The sequence below is a fragment of the Akebia trifoliata genome, chromosome 15, assembly GCF_017979445.1.
Source record: "Akebia trifoliata isolate Shusen 1 chromosome 15, ASM1797944v1, whole genome shotgun sequence".
NCBI classification, from domain to species: domain Eukaryota; kingdom Viridiplantae; phylum Streptophyta; class Magnoliopsida; order Ranunculales; family Lardizabalaceae; genus Akebia; species Akebia trifoliata.
Genome location: NC_141389.1, coordinates 1,515,815 through 1,538,390, shown reverse-complemented (window position 1 = coordinate 1,538,390; position 22,576 = coordinate 1,515,815). Strand labels below are relative to the sequence as shown.

At 35.1% G+C, this 22,576-nt stretch overlaps 1 protein-coding gene across 1 annotated transcript; it reads left to right on the top strand.

The window, feature by feature from the left end:
- The first annotated feature begins 16,005 nt into the window (after positions 1 to 16,005).
- LOC147383820 (uncharacterized) lies at positions 16,006 to 19,662 on the top strand. The gene is made up of 7 exons (XM_086426372.1): positions 16,006 to 16,158; positions 16,254 to 16,306; positions 16,396 to 16,434; positions 16,870 to 16,962; positions 17,049 to 17,296; positions 18,073 to 19,135; positions 19,254 to 19,662. Exons 4-6 carry the CDS (start codon positions 16,879 to 16,881, stop codon positions 18,134 to 18,136), a joined length of 396 nt encoding a protein of 131 aa, XP_086282498.1. The 5' UTR covers positions 16,006 to 16,158; positions 16,254 to 16,306; positions 16,396 to 16,434; positions 16,870 to 16,878; the 3' UTR covers positions 18,137 to 19,135; positions 19,254 to 19,662.
- Positions 19,663 to 22,576: the final 2,914 nt, after the last annotated feature.

Sequence of the window (22,576 nt, the reverse complement as noted above, 5' to 3'; positions counted from 1 at the left end):
TGACACATGTCATCATCTCCCTCACCCTCCCAAAATATCATCAACCACCCTCTTAAATCCTTCATTCTCTTAAACCAAACACCACCTAATCACAACCACCAATTAATTACCCCCTTTAAACAATCTCATCATCTCAATCACTCTCATCAATTCTCCTCCATCTAATACTCAACCCATTTAACCCCTCTTCCCTTAATACCCTCCAACCTCCATCAAATTACACATACCCTTCTCTTAAACCTCACACCATTCTACCACTTCTCATTATTTCACCCAACTCTACCCCTCAAAATAACCCACAACCTCTATAAAAACCCCATCACTCTCAACTCTCAAGCCCTAATGAAAAATCCCACATCCAACCCTCAAAAAGATAAAAAAGGAAATCACTCTCTCAACCTTTCTCTCTTAACCTTCAACTCACTTTGCATCTCATAACTCTCAACTCTCCAACTTCTCTCAAAGAAATCAAGCAAGGAAGAAGAAGTCAAGGAAGGTCAAAGGAAGTCAAGGAAGGGTCAAGGTGGGTCCAACAAAAGAAACACCCCCCTCCACATCCCCTCTTCTACTCTCCCTTTTCCCACACATTTGCACACACCACCATGGGTTAAATCACCAAAGGGCCCCTTCTACATAAGGGTGCCCTTAATGATTGAAGCCGACATTGAAAGTCCCTCACACTTGAGGGCACACATCAAATGTTTTTTTTAATTTCATTTTCCTTTTCTTTTTAAGTTAAAAAAACCGAATCCGAGGTTACCACATTGTGTGGGTGGAGTAGGGTGCCTAACACCTTCCCTACTCCACAAATGGACCCCCTTACCTTGAATCGAGGTTGGACCAAACGTGCTCTATCCATACGAGAGTCATCAAAAAGTGTCAAAACGACATGTTCTTCCAAAAATACAAATTCGGGTGACCATTCACACCCAATTCCGCATTTGAATGGTGACGACTCCAAAACACCCCAAAGTGGAGGGATGCTTGAAGAATATTTGAAATCCCATGTCCACATTCATCATGAAAAATAACAAGGTATTTCAGTTACTCTTGGGTGCACATCTTTGTCATACTGACTATCAGATGCACTAGTCCCAATTGTAAAATGACTTTCACCCCAATGTTCACCACAAAAATTCCATGTCGTGTAAGATGTATCGATACCGTCACAGATTAGGTGTTCTGAAATTACGTCTAGTTTTTTCTTTCTAGAAGACGTGTTACGACATTTGATATAAGGACAATAATAGTAACCATCGGCTCTCAAACTCAAACTATTTTGTTTCAAATGCATGAGGAAAGAATATACACCTTTGAGGTATTCATTTGATAACCTAGGTTTCGTTATCCACTATTTACTTGGAATCATCGGCGTCGAAGACATCTACAAGTTGAATGAGTAGGACGACATAGTTTAATTGAACTTTCAACAAATTGAAAACAAAATGTATCTTGACATAATATCTTAGAGTGACAAACTATCTAATTTTGTAATAGGATAAGATTTGAATAATAATGTTGGTGATAGAAATCTAACCACAACCAATCTAAAAATGGCAAAAAACATCTTGCAAATATAGTCTATGAAGAGAATCAACAATACAAATAATTATAAATAACAAATTTACTTTTGTCCAACATTACTCAAATCCAACAGTTAGAAACCAATGATCAGGACTATAAAAGGGATGGGCCAAAAATGCATTGGGTTGTTGAGCTACAAATAATGTGCCCCAAGGCATTCTTTGGGTGAGGGGTCACAGTGACAAAAGAATTGGTTTGATAATCTTAAAGAGTGATCAAACAAGCACAATTGACACTAGCTAGAAAATGTGAAACCAAGGAAAGCAAGCGTTGTTTTAATAACTTGTGAATTAATTTGGAGCAAAGATGTGGAGGAAAGTTTTCAAGAGATCAAACTGAAATTAATTTCAGCACCTATCCTTACATAGCCCTGACTTCAACTTACCATTTGAGGTTCATTTTGATGCCTCAAAAGTAGGCATTGGAGCAGTACTAAGTCAAAACATCAAAGCTGTGGCATATTTCAACGAGAAGTTAAGGGATTCCAAATTGAAGCATAGCACCTATGAAGTGGAGTTTTACACATACAAGACTTGAAACACTAGTGGTATTACCTCATCCATGGTGGGTTCGTTCTAGAGACTATCTGAAATCGCCTCGACCCTTTTTCCACTAAATAGTGGATAGGGGTCCGATTTATTAATGGGGGACTTTTGAGAAATGGGAGTCGCCACCTAGTTTAGGTCTAGGAACCATAAATAACTCCAAATGGATATGGGTCGATCCGCGGATCAAAGAAATGGGTAAGGGGTCAGATTACGGGTTTCGGAAGGTGTTAGGCACCGAACCCGCCCGATCAAGACGATCGGTCTCTACTACGATCCAAAATCATCCTATAGTCGACATACAAAGACTACAGTCAAGGTCACAATCCAATCATCATCACCAACTTATGTTGGGTTTGCCAACCAAATCCCATGGCTAAAATTTATCCCAATTATCACATGATTCTTCTTTGAATTCCACAAAATAGGGAAGGGTTTGAAAAAGCCATAAGTAGCTCCATGACCTGAAATCAATTAAGAAATTCCACCTGCAAGCATTTTCTAAGCTGTCCACAATAGAAATTCATGAGAACATTCTGAATGGGAAGATTACAAATAAAAACATGCCACGTTGGGATTATATTTCCAAATTAGGAATGTGAAAATTCCTAAATTAGAATTCAAAAGATATATGCTGAATTCCCAAATTATAATTTTTAAAAGTGGAATTTTCCCAAAATAGAAGCTTTCCAAAGATATCACAGTTTTGAATTAGAAACTTCTAAATCCTTGAACTTTCTAAATATGAAATTGCAAAATCATCTAAATTAGAAATTGATAAAATGTGAAATTCCTAAAATAGAAATTTGTAAATACATTCCTTCCTTAAATAGAAAATTATGCAATTTTCATATCGAAAATTTCGAATACCAATTTTCAAAGCGAAATTATGAATGGGAATTTTCCGAATTAAAAAAATGTGGATTTACCAAGGATCACCAATTCGGAGATTTATAAAATAACAAGAAAAGTGTTCCCAATACCATGCTCACCAAATTGTAGATCAACAAACACCAATGCATACAAAATATTGGAACTCAAATTATTCTCGAATCGACTCAAACGGGCAAGCATCTAGGACCATCAATATTTTCAAAGCAACCATCATGCAATGACATATCTCAATTTTTCAGCAACATTTATCATTCAATGACCTACACGCTCGTCATGCTAAAAAAATATCATCACAAACTCATTGTAAAAGTATAGGACCATCATGCTTAAATACAAGGATCATGTCATCACAAGTTCATAAAAATGCATAAAAAAAATAAAAATAAAATAGAGACAAAAGCAAAGCAACATTTTCCTAATCCTATCAATATGCAAAAAAAAACGTAAAAAATATATATAAACAAAATATCATCCTAATCCTACTAACATGCAAAGAATACAAATAAAAATGAACAAAAAAGAAGCATAAAACCTAAATAAATAAATATAAAGAAACCCTAACCCTATTAACATACAAAATTGAATAAAGCCTAAAAACCTAAAAATATATATATATATATATATATATATATATATATATATATATATATATATATATATATATATATATATATATATATATATATATATATATATATATATATATGTATTGTCCTCATCAATATGCTAAGACGAATAAAAAAATCGTAGACAAGTATATAAAAAAATATTTTCCTAACCCTATTGAGACACAAAACAAATAGAAACATAGAGAACTATAAAAAGAAAAAGAAAACTCTTCTAATCTTACCAATATGCAAAAATAATGAATAAAAACGTAAACTAAATATTCTCCTAACCCTATCGGCACACGGAAAAAAAAAGAAGAAAATAGCAAAATGCATAAAAAAACTACTAATCCTATCGATATAAAAATAAAAGTACAAATTAAAAAAAAAATAAATAAAAAAATAAAACTTACCTATAGAGAGATGATAGGATCCGATTCCTTCAGATACGAACTCCAAAGCTCGTGAGTATCCGCTGCCAAGAGACGAGGATAGAGAGATGGATGTTCTGATATACGATGTAACGAGGCTGCAGCAATAGTGGACGTGATGGCTGTGGAAGTGCGCCTTGCAGTGAAGGTACTGCAATGGAGTGTTGATGCTGATGATGGTGGCCGTTGTAATGGCCAAGAAGAGTGGAGAATGATGGGAGTATTGCTGTTGTGAAAAGGTGAAACGTCCAGGAGAGAAAGAGAGAGGATAGGAAGGTTGGCTGTGATCTTGCTGTTGGGAAGGTTGTTGAGTAACTGGTTGGGCAGCAAGGTCTGGGCGTTGCAGGGTATGAAGAGAGGGACGTTGTGTTGGGGAGTTGGCTATTATAGCAAGGTGAATACAAGGGGAGAGGGGTTGGAAAAACGTTTAGAGGTTAAGAGGGTGTTTAAGATGTGGAGAGAGGTAGGTTGGGACGTTGGTACAGCAACCAACAGAGAGAAAGGGAGGTTGGGGCGTTGGCTGGGGGTGCTGTAGAGATGGCTGCAATGGAGAGTAATAGGGGCGTCATAAGGGCTGTAATGGAGGTTAGGGCGTTGGCTGGGGGTGCTGTAGAGAGGAAGACATGAAGAGAGATTGAGTAGGAAGGGAGTTGCAGGTCCTTATTGCAGCAGCAACGCTGTGTTACACCGATAGAGAAACGAAAGTCCTCAGCCAAAAACCGAAAAGAAGAAGAAGAAACAGCCCCCTTTGGAGAGGACAACGTGAAGGAAGAAGAAGCCGAGGATCCGAAGAGCAGAGAGAGAGAGAGAGCCGAGAGAGAGAGACCAGGACCTTAGGGAGAAAGAGAAATCCCTCTTTTGAGCAGTCCTCTTGGAGAGAAAAGAAGAGAAGATGATCTCTCCTCTTTAATAGAAAACGAATTTTCTATTTTTTATTTTTTTCTCTTTCTAATTCTTTTTATTTTCTTTCTCTTTTCTTCTTATTTTTTACACGTTTTTCCTTTTAGGAGAATGATGGTGGGATGATCCCACGCTACTCGTACTTTTGTTAATTCTTTGATGCTTACGTCTTGAGTGGTTGATTTTGGTTGTTTAAAAAATTTGTTTTAAATTTTATTGGTTTAATTTTGATTTCAATTTTTGTTGGTTTTAAATTTGATTTCGAATCTTAATTTGAGTTTTAATCGCCCATTTGATATATTTGTTTTGTCGATTGATTTGAATTTGATTTCGATTTTAATTTGTTCGTCGATTTTATTTTGATTTCGATTTGGATTTAATTTCTAATTTTAATCGTTTGGTTTTTAATTAGATTAGATTTTAATTGTTAATTTTGAATTGTTTAACTTTGAATTGAATTTTAATTGTTTAATTTTAGATTAGATTTAAAAAAAAAAATTTATTTTGAATTAGATTTTGATTGTTTAATTTTGAGTTAAATATTAGTTGTTTAATTTCGAATCGGATTTTAATTGTTTAATTTCAAGTTTTATTTTATTTTATTTTTTGATTTTGAATTTGATTTTAATTGTTTAATTTTGGATTAAATTTTAAGTTTTTATTATATTTTCCTAAGGATCGAGATCTCTAAGTTGAGTTTGGAGGGCATTTCGGTCATTTTTATGATTTTTCTTAAATTTCTCTGTTTTCGTTGATTTGGGTCCCGTTAGACTCGAAATCATGTTCTGAGTGCAATGGAGGTATTTTTCGAAGTCTTTCGGAGGTCCGAAATTTATGAGGGGTATTTTCGTCATTTTATGGATTTTTGCCAATTTTTACAAATTTTAGCGTGAGGTTTCTTTCAATTCCGACTTGATTATTTCTAAGTTTCAAAGTCATGTTTCCTAGCGTAGCGAGGTCTCTAGGTTATCGGACTGTATAGCGAACCTAAGCGTACGTGCTTGCTAAATTGAATGTAAGGTGTAGCGATCCTATGCGTGCGTAAAATTCTATGTCGAGTCGTAACGAGTAAGGGAGATGAAAGGATTGGAAACAGAAGGACTCAGGGACAATACTCACAAGCCTTCGAGTTCTTTGCGATCATCATTAGGAATTCACGGTAACCGAGTGACGAATTGTCGAATTAGGCAGATGCAAAAATTGGGTGTCTACACTGTCCATGGTGCCTTGAGACACATAAATAACCAAGACAAACTCTCCTCTCAGCATGCCAAGTGGGCTGCATATTTACAAGAATCTACTTTTGTGCTCAAACACAAATCTGGTTCCCAAAATCATGTAGTAGATGCCCTTACTCGAAGGGTGACCTTACTTACTACCATGCGCGCGAAGGTACCTGGCTTTGATTCTTTTCATGATTTATTGATTGTTGATTCATATTTTTCGTCAACAGTGGGAGATGTCAAAACAGGTCAAAATTTAGAATTTTTTATATGTGCAATGGGTTTCTGTTCAAAGGGAATCAATTGTGTATACCGGAATGCAACTTATTAAAGATTTACATGGGAAAGGGAATTTTGGTAAGGGCAAGACATTCTAATTAATTTCTAATTCCTATATTTGGTCAAGTATGAGAAATACAACACATGATTTGCAAAGGATTCATGGGAAGGCTGAAGTCATGATTGAACAAATACAACCCATGTATTTAGCCACTAAAAAGAATCTACTTGAATCTAGTGCAAGGAATCAAAGCATGGATGATAATGATGATCCTATTGGATCACTGTTTTAACAATTGGTCGGGTTTGGAACCCTTTAGGTCTACAAATCCTTTTGTGTCCGACTAGTTTTTTGGACCATTTCAAAGACTTGACATAAGGGCCTAACTCCGGCTTGGCGTGAGATGAATAAAACAGATGATGGAAAAAGAGATGAGCCAGGCTTTCTAAGCTTGCGAATGGACTTAATTTCTACCCACACAAATATGGTCCATTGATAAACCACAATTTGAGTGCAACAATTTATTCATTAGTCAATATAAACCAAGCTTTGGTGCTGAATCTAATTAATTACACATTTAAATATTATTTAAACAAAACAATACAAATAAGTTGAACGAATGTCGTAATCAAGCCCTGTTCTGAATACTAATATAGCATGGTAAATGGAATCAAATCCTCATAACAGAATTATAAAAAATTCTATTACAATGAAAATGTACAACTCAAGTCATGACATATTGTTACCTAAATACTCATTTTTTTAAACTTGTAATTTTGGTCTCTAAAATTCGTTGGCCATGGCTTGACAAATTTTTCTGCCAAATTTCTCATTTTTCACTGAATGCAAGGGATGGGAAGCACAAGGAGCTGTGCTTGCTATTTGACCATGGTTGTCGTTCAGCTAGCTTTTAGTGGCTCAAACATTCTCATCAAGATCTTTCTCGACAAGGGACTCAACGTATTTATCTTTGTAGTCTACCGCCACCGAATTGGCATGTGTGTGTTAGGCCCCTTGGCTCATGTGCTCGAGAGGTAAAGCCTTTACTATGAATTTTTCATGTTTGTCCCATTCATAGTTTGAAAACTCATTGAGTTGAGTCGATTAAAAACTCACCCAATCTGACTCGATTCAATTGGATTACGAGGTAACTCGGCCCCCAAACCCTTTGTAACCACCTCTCCAAGTCATTAGACAATTCTTCAAGTCAATTCATGATGATCATCTGGAAAATGACTTGAGTTGCACTAGAAACTTGGCTGAGTTATATGGTTATATAATTTTCTTCTATTGAATAAAAATTAATAGCGTAAATTATCTTTATTTGATCATTATGTTCACCATATGTACGTCCTTTCCTGGAATGACTAATTGTCCAAGAAAAGATACAAATATTTCATAGATTGAATGGTCAAGATCAACTTTTTACGAGCTAATTCGATCTCCACATCATCACCCAATTCCTTTCGATTGACGTTCCCCATTCATCCTCATTTCATGCGTCACATGAAAGTTTTAGGGGTTGTTTAGTTTCCTACAAATATTTCGCACACTTGTTCCACTTCTTGGAAACTATGATTCAAAGCTTGAGAGAAATCATAAAACTCGGTTTTTTTTCAAGATAAAATAAATTATTTCACATAAGCTATACCCAATCAAATGTGATAGTTATAAGAATCTATATAAATGAAAAAAAGAAGAAACAATTCCACAACAATAAGAAGAAAAAGAAAAAAAAAAAGAAATAATGAGAACATGACCAATCACACTAACCTATAAATTGAGGGGCAACAGTGCCAAGAGTCAACTTTGAAAACTTGAGAGATGATAAAATGATGGGTCTATATTGTTCAAGTACTGGCTCAACAGAAGCTCTTATAATCTCTGATACTGCCTAAACCATCAAAAACAAATATGAAAACTACTTCTAACTATCACTAAACCATTTAATCATTCAACACAAAATCACTAATACAAGGAGAAAAATTTATCTCATTAACATAAGGCCAAATCTTTGTAAGATGAAGGTTAAGCAAATTTAACTGAAATTGAAAAATAAAACAAATCAATAATCAAATAAATAAACATATTTGAACAATCTGAAACAAAATTACAAGTTTACAACTATAATTCAACTTTTGCCTCTGACAAAATCCTCATAAGGTCACTTCGAGTTATCAGAGACAGGTAGCAATGAGATACAGAGAGAACGAGGATCAGATCTAGATCGAGATCGAGATCGATCGATCAAATAGAGTGGGAGATGAGATCTATTGAGGGAGACAGATCGAAAAAGAGATCGATCAAGAGAGAGACTATGCGGGAGAGAAATGAAGAGGTCGATTGATCAAGAGAGCGATTGTGAGAAAGAGATGGAGAGGTCGATCGATCGATCGAGAGAGATAAAGAGCGAGGTTGATCGAGAGAGAGACTATGAGAGAGAGAGACGTGGAGATGTTGATCGATCGATGACTGTGAGAGAGAGAGACAGAGAGAAAGAGAGCAGTAAGAGAGAGACACATAGAAAGAGAGAGAGATGAGATCGAGAGAGAGACATTGAGAGTGAGAGTGAGATCGAGCGAGAGATTGGAAATGTGGTCCGAAGGTCGCGGAATTTGGGTATTAAAATTTGATGGGCCAGGCCCAACAATTTTTTTAGTTAAAATTTGGGATTTTCACGTAGTGTACGGAGCATTCAAGGGACATAAATAAAAACAATCATTTTTCAAAATATGGTTTAGAAGTTTTAGATTGAGCTGATTTTTTGTGAAGATGATCTCTATGATAAGAAGATTACCCTCACAAAAAATCAGCACAATTTTTAACTTCCAACCCCATCAAAAGTGATTTAGAGTGTGGATTATCACTTTTTACCAATAATTTCTAAACCACTTTTGATGGATTTAGAAGTTTCAGATTGGGCTGATTTTTGTGAGAATGGTCTTCTCAACATAGAGATCATCCTCACGAAAAATAAATAACTCAATCAGAAACTTCTAACCCCTATTTGGAAAAATGATTGTTTCTTACATATATCTCTTGAACGCCCCCCTATAAAATGAGGTAGATTAGAAGATGTTTTATTATAAAGTCTTATTTTCTTTAAATAATACATGTTTAAATTCTAAAGAAAATTAATTATTTTCATTAAAATATACAAAATCCCAGTTGCCTCGAATGAGTTTTACTGACTCGAACGAGATTTTCAAAATATCTTTTGCGTTAACTCCACAATGTGAAAAAGCCCAAATTTGACGGACCAAGAGGTTGAATTAGCGTCGAATTTTTCATTGTCAAATTTTTTTTTTGATGAGCCGAAACTGTCAAATTAGTGAAGGATAAGAGAAATTCGATAGCTCTAAACCGTCAAATCTGGGAACATCAAGAATTTCGGAGGTCCTAACCGTCAAAATTTAGTTTCTAAAATTTGTGGGCCTTGGCCAGTCAATTTTTTCTGTAGAATTTTCCAGTTTTCACGTAGTGCTCGTTTATCTCGTTAGATTCAGCATATGTGAGATGCTATGTCTATCTGTCTTGTTTATGGATGATATCGAGGTGATTCGAGAGATATTTAAAACTATGATATGGGCCCTATATGTTTTTTACTTGTATCTCGATGAAAATCATCTATGATTCCATACGACCTCCACGTCAGCAAAGTGTGAATTGAAGTCAGTCCAACATTATTTTTGAAAATGTGTAGTTAAGCGTCATTGTAAAGAAAAATAATTGGATCATTAAAAGTAAAATGACTTGTTGAAGGGAGAATTTGTCACTAAAGTTGAAAAAGTAAGGGTCCGTGTGTATACAGGAGCTAGAAGTATGTAGAACATAATTGTTGTGTGTTTGGATACAGATTCTTATAAGTACTGTGAGAAATACTTTTAATAGAGTTTTGTGTTTGGGAACTATTCTGAATTCTGTTAAAATGACTAGAATGCCCTTAGAGGTATCATTTACTATTTTTATTATTATAACTCAACAAATTATGTTCCGAAAAAAATAAAAGTAAATACTGTTTTTATCCATAAAAACTTATATAAACACCTAACAATTATTAACAAATGAAAAATATTGTGAGCAACTATATACAACCATTAAAAATATAAAACAACTTTCACCACATCAATGGATAGTAATATAATATTATTCAATTGCATTTTTGAGAATATGCTTGTAATTTTCAAAATTTATGAGGGGCATATTTGTCCCAAATGCTACACTAAAAGGCTACCACCATATCAATGAAGAGTAATATAATATTTATTACAGTTGCATTTTTAGGGCATGCTTGTAATTTTTAAAATTTATGAGGGCATTCTTGTCCCAAATGCTATACCAAAAGGCTACCACTACATCAATGGATGGTAATATAATATTATTCCAATTGTCTTTTCGAGAGTATGCTTGTAATTTTCAAATTTTATAAGGGGCATACTTGTCCCAATCACATCATTTTGACAATGTTTTGTGGCTCTGCACAAAAGTAGTTTAGAGAAGTAGCACAATTGATACTTCTTGAAAAAGCATCAAAATGACTCTATAGTAAAGTAGTTCTCATCAGGAACTATTTATCCAAACACCTTTAAAGTGTTTTTGACTCCCCGCAAGAGTCTGAAGTACTTAGAAAAGTCAATCCACAAAAGCCCTAAGGTTTGGTTGGAGTTATTTCTAGGGGGAGCCAATAAAGCATGTTGGCACGTTAACCTATTAAATTCAAGCCAAGTTAGGGTCTAACAATGCCCAATTATGCATATTTTATTTATAGATAGATAGATCATAGATGTATAATTCTACAATAAAATATAACTATATTCAAGCCAAGTTACTAACAATGCCCAATTATGCATATTTTATTTATAGATAGATAGATCATATATATATATATATATATATATATGGCATATAATAAAATAATAAGTTTACTTTCATTGCTTACCCTCTTTCAACTATGGTAGATATCCGATCCCTTATTTGATTAGAAAATTTGATTATTGGCTTCCATTGAACTTATCAAAATATGCTCAAAACACTCAATGCTTTGTGTTGGAACACAACTAGCTAGTTAATCCAAATGACAAAACCAGGAACTCATAATGTCCCTAACAAGTGCGAAAAGTTGCCTTGTGGAAACACTCATCTTTTAGTCTAAAATAATTGTCTTGCGACTGAAGATCAAGGTCAAGGGGGGAGTTGTCATCAGTTTGAAAACACATGCATCTCAAATATTGAACAAAAACTGGAGGGGTATGTCAAAAATCTATATCACCCCTTTTAACACTACAAGAAAAATTAGCTAATACAACGACTTTTTGTGGCGGTCAAAGTTTGACCGTCGTTATATAAGATTTATTTCGCACAAAATCACTAACTCTATTAACTCACTCACTCACTCACTCTCGCTGTACTCACTCACTCACTCTTCGTTTTCTCTGTCTCTCGTCTCAAACGAAATCTGTTTCGTTTTCTGTCTGTCTCTCTCTCGTCTGAAATTTGAAAACGAATCTCACTTTCTCTCTCGTCTGCAAATAAACGAAGCCTCACTCTCTCTCTCGTCTGCAAATCGAAAACGAAGCCTCACTCCTCTCGTCTGCAAATCGAAAACGACGCCTCACTCTCTCTCGTCTGCAAATCGAAAACGAAGCATCTGTCTCTCTCTCATCTCATACTTGACAGATCTGTCTCTGTCGATCTCTCTCTGCCTCTCTACCACTCTATCGATCTCTCGCTCTCTTGATCTCTCAAACGCGTGAGGGTTCAACTAAACAGATCCGATCTGATTTCAACCTCGAAAATTTAGGTATGTTTTTATACATATTTTGATAATTTTTTTCTTCAGTCGATCCCTAAACCCTAGATTTTTCTGCATATTTTGTTGATTTTTCTGTATAATCTTAATTTCTATAGGGTTGATTTAAATTTTGGTTTGATTTCAAAATGATATTCGATATTGCATTGCGATGAGTTTGATAGAATGTAGGGAAGAAAACATTGATCTGTAAACATTAATTTGTGGTGAATGATGTTTTTTCTTTGTTTTGTTATAATTTAATTTTAGTATTTTATAGTGGATGACATTAGAAATAATTGTTAATATTGATAATGTGTATGGTTTGTTAATATTATTGGATAGTTAATTCACATTTCAGTATCAAAATATTTTCTTATATATTTATTTCCCAATTTCTATGATTTTTCGAGGAGGCACACGATCTTATTTGAACTCATAATATCTTCTATTCTTCTTCTCAGTATTTTCGAGGTTTCCAATTAAGTCATATGTTCTTCTTTGTTAATTTCTTGTGTATTATCTTAGTTACATTAATCATCTGTCTTTCATTTCTTTTGAATCATGTAATTAGATTTCTTTGCTTAATTACTTTGTAAGTTGCATAATTTACTTATATTGATAGTTTCGAATTTTGATTTTCAATTCCTCTTCTTTGATTTTTGCGATTTCCTGACTTTTTTATATAAGCTTCTTGCACATATGATGAATCTGTTTGGAATGATCTTCATGATGTAATATTGTACAAATCTCATGATGGAAAACAGTTTTGGGCCCACTGACCATGTGAATGTGTTTGTACACTTGTTTACGACCATACACACCAAAATCAGCTTTGATATGTTGGCTAGAAATCATCCATGAACCCATTACAGGTTGGATTAAGCTTAGCCTCAGCTGCATGTATGCCTGGCTAGCATTAGACATGTCTGTCCTAAGTCTGGCCATTAACACACCCCTAGTTTCCCAATTTTCAAATATTTTTCCTAACTTTTCAGACAACTTCTTTTATTTGTCATTATAATGGATAAGTTTGAGAACCGTAGATTTGACCGCCACAAAAAGTTGTTGTATTAGCTAATTTGGCAAGGAAAAAATTGGGAAAAGCCAAGAAAATCAGGAAAACATTGAATAAATTAAAAAGTAAAAATATTTTTTAAACTATAAAAAAATAATATGTATTTATATATTAAATTATAAATAACACTTAAAAATGCTATAAAAAATGTGATTTATTCAATAACTATTAAAATCATGATTTAATCATACTTTTTTTTTTTTTTTAAATCATAGATTTTTGTTACTATGAATTCTTCAGACAGCGTTTTATTAGATGTCACTTAAATTTGGTTTGGGTTATTTTGAAATACCCTTTCAATTTTTTGCGAGTTAGATACCATGCTTTTTCAAATTGATGACATGAATGAATTTAACTAAATTCATTCATGGTTGGGGCTCTTGAAACCTGATCCATCGATAGGAACTGATAAAAATTAATAATTAAAATCAATTTAGGATTTCAATTTTAGGAAGACCTTTAATAATTGCAGGTTGAGTCACTTGTCAACCTTTTCAATCAGATATATGCCTTTCCCCATCCCTTTTAAAGGGAGATAATTGGGTTTGATAGCGAATTTGTGATGTTTCCTTCTTGGTGAAATTATTTTATTAGTCCCAGGTTCATAACATCCCATCATATACTTTTCATTGATATTTAGGGTACTTGGACCCCATTTAAGGTGACATTTTCCTATTCGGTCGATTGTCCTAGATAGGATCTTGACCACAACAATCTTACATCTCGTACCATGACCTTTGTGATTGTTTTTTTAATAGTCATCCTCCCAGTCAATGACCTTGAAAGTCAATTAGATACATTTAGTTTTTGGTACATTTAATTTCTCCACTTTAGACTTTTTTACATACATATTGTTTAATTAATAACTGTTTTTTTGTAAGTAACCCCTTTTTAACTCCGCCAATGTAAAAGTAAATATTTTACATTGCCGGTCCCAAGCCCGGATAAAGGAGGAGGGAAAAGATAAGGTATTGTTTCATATTTCAAGACATAAATAATCAGGTTTGATCGATATCTGACCTTTTTTAGGTAATAATATTCTTCAAATCAATTTAATGCTTTTTGATTTTTTTAGTATGTATTTGATAACAATAATCTTCACCAAAAACTTGGACATTTCACAATTGGTAATCTTCACCGTACAAGTATCGTGGTGCCCTCAACATCTTCTTCCTGTTGATGATAACAGTTGGTATTCTAACTGTCAACCTTGTGAACTATGGTTCACAAAAGATCAAGGCTGGCTGGGGTTGGCGTTTGAGTTTGGTTCTTGCTGCATTTCCTGGTGATCTTCATTACATCTTTCATCAATTAACTCGCTTGATTTTATTGATGATTATTTATGACCTAAGATCATAAACTTACTTGTTTTTATTGATGATTTTGATATGCTCCTTTACTTCTTAAAACATATGAAGAATATGATTCTCCTATTTTGTAAAGATCTGAAGTTATTTGCTTTAGAACATTATTTATGACATGGGATCATTAACCTACTAGTTTTTATTGATGATTTTGATATGCTTCTTTTTTTACTTCTTAAAACAATTGAAGAATAGGATTATGCTACTTCAATGGTTAAGGAAACACTTTTCTCCTATTTTGTAAAGATTTTGCTATGTGCATGGTGTTATTTATTAAAATACGCCTAAATCCTAATATTTGCTTGACCTGAAAACTAATACCCTCGTTGATTGGAAACAAAAGATAGATAGGTGATAACCTTCATCATTTAAGCAGTGCAAATTGAGACCAATTATACATCAAAACAGATTTTATCCAATTCTGAAAGGTGAAGAGAAATTGAGAGAAAAAAAAAGGTGAGTTTTCTTTCTCTCCAAAAGTGTTTTAATACTAAAAGAATTTGTTTATGAAAAGTCAATTATGTTTATTCTCCTAGTGAAGTATAGTCTAACTCGTTTATTTTCATGTTCCACAGCTGCTTTGACTATACAAATGCATTAGTGGTGAGTTTTTTTATTTTTTATTTCTATAGACATATTATTTTAAATGTTTCAAGGAGCTCAATGTTAAGATCATATATATTTATTAGTTGAACTCTTGTTGAATGAACAATGGAGATATTTCTTACAATCCTAGGAAAAAACTGGTTTGAATTGTATTTTATTGTCAAGATTTCCTTTCATATAATGCTCATAAGTAGTTGTATATTTTTGTTTCCTAAAAGAAAAGGCAAGTTGGCTAATTATAAACCTCTTGAAACTTGGTTTTTTCTTGAATCAAAGAAACCGATATTTTGTTTTCTTACACGTGTTTCGTGCATGTGCTTTGGAAAACCACAGGACTTGGTGGTGGGATACATGGGTGTGCCAAAGTATGCTGGAGTGAGCATGACACAGCATCCACAATATATTACTGTCAGGTAATGTCTCTAATGAGCCATGTAAAATATGGTAGCATCTTTTTTGAGTTCTTATTCCATTGTAATTTGATCAGTTTGTGTTGATGCCCTTCTGTTCTTTCATGTTGATACCAATCGTGGATAATTGGTGAGCCATGCGTACTGCATGATGTGCGCCCAATTGGACACGAGGAACCTCAGTTCCATCATATTTATTCTCAAAAGAAAATAAAAATATGTGCCTTAGTAGACAATATGAATCTTAATTTATTAGTTCTTATGGGTGCCTTGTATCTGATTTCTGACATGCAACAGCACCAGTGCAAGTTGCATTTGGTCCTAGTGGTGCATCACCTTCTATAAGGACATTTGGCCGAGGTATTAGTAGTAGAAGCATTGAATCCGTACTCCAAGAGGGTAGTAGTAGAAGCAGTGAACCTATACTTCAAGATCTTGAATCCAACGGTAAGTAAAAAACCTGTCTATTGATCTATGAATCCATTTAATCAGATGACTTCAATGCATATAAGTTATAACCCTTTGGGAGGTGTTCATTTTAGATGGTCCCGATGCATCAGATAAGAAGAAAAAGAAAAAATATGTCGAATCCTGGGTAAGTTAAACCTCTACTTGGTTTCATTTCCACAAATCATGTTAACTGTGCCATCTCTCACTATATGCCTATTCGTGATGCCACTGCAGGATTATAACAACTACTATCCTGTCACTCTGGAGACCCGGGTATGCTTTCAAGCATGTTTTAGAAAAACTAAGTACAGTTGCATAGGTAGAATTTAGTATTCGCTTCCCCCACCCTAACTGAGCCCTGCCTTATAGTTAATGAGGTTTACTCCAAAGCACCATTATGGTGCAGGACAAATCATTATCTTTGTTTTACATTATATTTTAAAATGAGTCTTGATGAAGACCTTCGGGTTAGCAATGGGAACCCTATTTTGTCTTTTAGTTAGCCTGACACAACCCACTCCTTCATCCCTACTTGGGACCGGCAATACTAAGTAGCTTGCATAGGTGGAGGTGTTTTGACATAGCTCACCTAAGTGTAAAACTCTTGATCGATGACAAATGCAACACGCCCATCTTATATTTTTCATTCCAAATGGTTACTTTTTTTCATAATAAGTTAAAGACGCATATTACTTCTTTGGCTTTCAGAACAACTTGATGAGGAAGAATTTGGGGTGGGATTCGGCAAACTTGGAATATGATGAAGATTCTATAAATCATGCTGCAGAACTCGGCCTGATGGTTGGTAATTGGATTATTATAAGATCAAATAGTGACACTTTTGACACAAACCTTGTTTAAATCTTTATGGATGGTGGGTGTGACAGGAGGAAAGTGAAGAAGCAAGGATGTTATTTCTTCAGCTACCCACTTCTCTGCCATTGGTTAAGCGATCTGCTAGTGCAAAGGGGAAAGAAATAGCTGAAAGTTTGAGCCCACCAAGAAGAGCGGGTACCGCAGAGAAGGGGTGCAGTTTGGAAGAGTTGCCGGCTGGCTTTGTGGGAAAAATGCTGGTGCACAAGAGTGGTGCCATAAAGCTGAAGCTTGGACAGACCCTTTATGATGTGATTACAAGGTAAGTTTTTTGTTTTGTTTTTGTCTAATTGATACTCAACAGTTGATCGGAAAGAGATCTCTTTAACTGTTAGAATTATTTAAAGCTTCTCATTCTATATTATTTATGATACCAAATTTGACATGCTGAAATATAAGGTAAGCCCTACCCCCAATTCTCACTAAAGTCAGGCCTCTACTCATGTCCATGTAGGCCCCCACGAGCGTGTCATTTAGTTTGTCAAAAAAAGTGTATAATTACATCCAAACCCATATATATCAGCTGGAAACTCATCAGATTTGTGCAGCATAATATGTGGTTATGATCTTTTAATCACTTTCACACACACACGCACACACACACACACACACACACACACACGGACACTCCCAAGCTTGCCAATTTCCCTTGTTGGCACATGATCTGTGTAGCGATGGTGTTGCTTATGTCTATTTAAATTATACCCCAGATAAATTGCATCATGAGGTTTTTGTTACTTTTATTAGATCGTTAAATTGCATTTACAACAAGAAAAGTACGAAGCAGGAACAGTGGGGTATGCATTTCTTTTGTTGTATTATACTGTCAAGAGTATTTGCCAAGTATCTCACTTTGATTTTTACTCCAAAAAGCAACTTCTGATGGTACACTTGTTTTCCAAGCAGTTATCCCCCTCTTTTGATTTTTAAACACTTAATCTGCCATTGTTTTCCCCCTCTTTCCTCATTAGTTGATGCATCTGTCAATAACGAGTTCCAGCATTCTTCTTTCTGATTTTCTTTTTTTCTTTATTGAAGTTACATGCCCATTTCTAGATTCCATGGGATCCTTTCTTGTGGGCATCAAGCAAATTTTACCTGATCAGGAACTGTCTATACCTCTATTGAAGATAAAAACATAGGTATGATTTTTATGTGGTCTTTATTCAATTTAATGCCATACCTTCAATTACACTTGTGTTGCATTATTGAGTTCAAGGCTATTATGTCATCCACATTTATATAGTTATAAAATTTGACAATTCCTTCGTTCTTTCTTTCATTGGTTTCTACCGTGCATTGGTCATAAAACAAAGGTTGCTGACCACTTAATGATCCCTCCACGTGGATGTTAAAACGGTGGCTATCAATGAAAGTTGGTTGGTTGAATGCTCTGATTGTTTATGCTTTGGCTGCTTGTGAGCCTTTTTCAGCAGCCATTCAAGGATTATATTGGCGTTCACCTGCAAACAACCTCGTATATATACATATATCATTTCGTTTTTCTTCAATAGGGCCGTCAAAAAAAAAAAATTCTACAAGAGAATATTTGACGGGCATATTTGATGGGAGGGCCTGTCAAAATTTTCAAAATTTGACGGGCTAAGACCGTCAAATATGGGCTTTTTTCACATAGTGACACTTTGCCTCAACTCTGCAAACGCTATTGGCTGCACCGTGGTTAACATAGGAACACAGGACTTGATTGAAGCAAGGGTGAGTCAAAGTTAGCTTAGCTACCCATTTGAGCTTTTTTGTTAGTATTTTAAAAGGAAGTACTCGTTGTTGCTGAAATGTCTTAAATTTTTTCTTCATGTAGCATCATCTAGTACTTGGATTGATATCTCAAATTATAAAGGTGAGAGCTTGGAGTTCTTTCTTGTTATTTTGCATCTAAGCTTCTTTTGGACACGGAAACCAAAAAGAGACACAAGGAAGATTCAGGTTGTATAAACTGAAACTTCACACCTATACTAATTTTTATCTACTATTGTTGCATTTATATACTTGCCTGCCCTGGTGACAATATCAGATTCAATTGTTAGCGGACCTCAACCTAAAGAAGACACCTCTATTGGTGGAATTGTTGGATGACAGTAAGGTTGATTGGTTACAGCTTCTTATGAATTTTTAAGATTTTGGAAATGTTTAGCTTTTGTTATCATGTTAGGGAAGAAAAGGACTTACCATTTGTTCAATGTTTATGTCAACTTTTGCAGGATGTGGAGGAGCTAATGGGCTTAGCTCCAGAAAAGATCTTGCTACGATGGATGAATTTCCATCTTAATAAAGCAGGCTAAGGTTGATCATTTGGCATGAATGATCAAGTCGGTAGGGCCCGACATATGTTGTGACACATTCCAAAGCATGTAAATGACATGGTATTGTAAAACCATAGATCAGCCCCAGTGAATCCTTTTTTGCCCCCTACAGCCGGCCATGGAATAAAAACAGACTACTTATGTATCATAATCTGGTAATAGAAACATAATGAATTCTAGTAGAGGGGCATTTGAGTCTTTTCATATAGGTAATTGGGGTCATGGTCATCAATTTCAAAACATAGGGGTCTCTCCAATATTCTGCAATATATGAGGGGGCTGGTGTAAAATAAAATTTTTTTTTCTTCAAAAGCCTTTACAGCGACGGCCAAAAGCGTAGCTAAAGAATTCATTAATTTTTTTAAAACGATACCCTAGAGCGACGGCCAATACCGACTGTCGCTATAAGTCCTGCACTAACGACGTTGAATAGTTGGCCGTCGATATAGGATACAGCGATGGGACTATTAGCGACGACTACCGACGGCCTCCCTGGCCGTCGCTACATGTTTTTTGCTACGGTATTTGTCCCTAAAGCGACGGTCACGGCCGTCGCTATAGCCTTATTTTACTGTAGTGTAAATTGAGCTTAGATTTCTTATCCCTTCCGCAAACTTAAAGTTGAGAGTGGGAAACGATGGCAGAAGTCGAGGAGAAAACATATTGGAACCCACTGTCAAAGCAAAAAAATCTCATCCCTTTTTTCCTTATTAACTTAGTCAGGCTAGTCCTACTCTTTTGATTTTAAGATTATAAATCATAAAAGGGGTCGTCAAGTCCACATGAATTATCACATTGGCAATTTAATACCATAGCCTTCAAGATTTTATGAAAAAAAAACCCATATTAAAAGAAAATAGTGTTTCGAGCTTGATCTCAACATATGGATTTAATTACATTATTATTTAATTTGAATGCCATTTAGAAATATAGATACTTGCTTCTTTCTTTGTTATTCATTTGTTGAATTAAATTAGAAGTTGTTTGATTGCTTCTCAAGTTTCAAAGAATGTGGGTTTGTTAACAACTTCTTAATTTGTAGGATTTTGTTATATTACCTTTCTTCCATTTCCACACATTCAATCGAGAATCTTTGGTTTATTAGGTTGTAGATGCATGTGGTCGAGAGCAAGGGAGGCACCATAGTCACATATTGTTTGCTCGCATATTCTCAGCATAATAACAGATAATTATAAAGAGAGTCACTCACTACGTCAAAAAAGTTAAAATTCGCTACTATTATAGCGTTAAACTCGATGGCCCAAGACCAACGTTTTTTTAATAGGCCCAATACCCAATTTTAAGCCCAAAAACAAATTTCGACAGCCTCGGCCCAACGAACCACCGAATTTTTTTTTTTAACGAAAATAAAATAAGAATTAATGTCTTAACAGACTTCCTTCTCTTAGCCATTTCAAAGGGAAACAGATCGAAGAAAGTTGCAGACGAATCTCACTCTCTCTCACAGATAACCTTCCCTCTTGATTTGGTTCAATCAAACCAAACATTCGAGAACACCGAGCGATCGAGAGCACCGAACGATCTCTTACTGCGAATTGATTTGTATGCAATCAATTTCGGATCGATCGACAATACCGAACGAGCTCCTGTCACTTCGTCGATGGATTTTTAATGTCTCAGAACTCAAATCGAAGAAGAAATTAGAGCTCAAGTAAAAAACCCTACGAATTGAAGCTCACTCATCAGTGCTACCTATCAAATCACTCCAAATCTCATCTATAAGTCCATCTCTCTCAAAAACCCTAAAAATCCCTAAAAAATTTATTAGTTTGTTTCCAAATGATGTAATTCCATCTTTGTTTTCCTTGACTGTGTAATTTGAGCATGTTAAACTAATTTTACTTAAGGGAATTGTTAAGGTGTTTCTTGATCTTCTATAGATGAACAACATTGCTAAGGTTAGCTTCTTTGAAATTGAGAAAAAATCTTCTCTTCTTGATCTTCGATAAATAAACAATATTGCTGGGGGTTAGATTTTAATGTTTCAATTTTTGATCTTCTTTGAAATTTAGGCATTTTAGTCTTTCTTCTTGAATATCTAAATCTAACGATAACTTGGAAATAAGAATCAGCCAATATGGATAATATGCCAATAGAGCTGTTTATGATCTTCACTTAATCGGTTTCATGTTGAATAGATAGGTTAGCCATATCAACAGTGCTATGATTTGTGTCGCCCGTGAGTGAGTGAGTGTGTGTGTGTTGGGGGAGAAGGGGTCGATTGCTGGGATCTGTCATGAGGCAGGAAGACATAGTTACATGATTCTCACTTTCAAGTGGCTAGCATAAGTTCTCTTTAAGACGGTCCAGACTTCATGAGTGGACATGAGACCTACAATCTGAGCGTGAATTGCTCCGTTATAGAGGAAACGATCCAACTCATCAAATTCCCAACTCTGAAAAATTTGAACGTCATTATCGTGCAATGTATTCCGAATTGATTATGGATTCTGCTCTTTCAAGAGAAGAAATTCAGAAAGTAATTCGTTTCAGATTATTTTCTTTCCATGGAATAAACTCACAACAAACAATTGATTTCAATTAGTTTCAAGGAATGGAAAGGTGGCCTCTCATCTTTGTGGCAGTCGAAATGGTGGTGCAACTAGTTTACCAAGTTGCAAACAACCCTCCTAGGTGGAACTTGAGTAGCATCTCAGGTCATTCCTCATACCACATTAAAGAGGTGATTTTGACAAGGGTCTTCCACCTCATGACACTGGCCATGATTGTGGCCATTTTGTTCATTATTATCTTCTTGTCAACTCTAAACATGGGGAGGTTCCTCGTCACAGCTCTATTTGCCGTCTTAATCTCTTATGGGATTGTAATGGAGACGAGCATGCCGAGTTTCTTCGTGATCTGTGGCACCTTCCACTTTTCTATTGCCTGGCTTGCTTGGATAGGGGCTATTTTCTTGCTTCTATTGGTAGCTCTGGCTAAACATGTTGTGGTTTTGCTCACACGCTTTGCAATAGTAGTGTGGACTGCATTCAAGGGGATGGTTGTGGTACGAGGAGGGCCACCCAATGCTCCTTATATTCCTTAGATGATTCTAAGGATAAAAGTTAAGTATAAGAATAAAGTACTATGCTATGTGCTTACATGTTTTTTCTATGAAAATAAATTGGTTAATATGTCCAACATGCCATAAAAGTTTAAGGTTATTTTAAGGGGTTTCTTTAATTAATAAGCAGTATGCT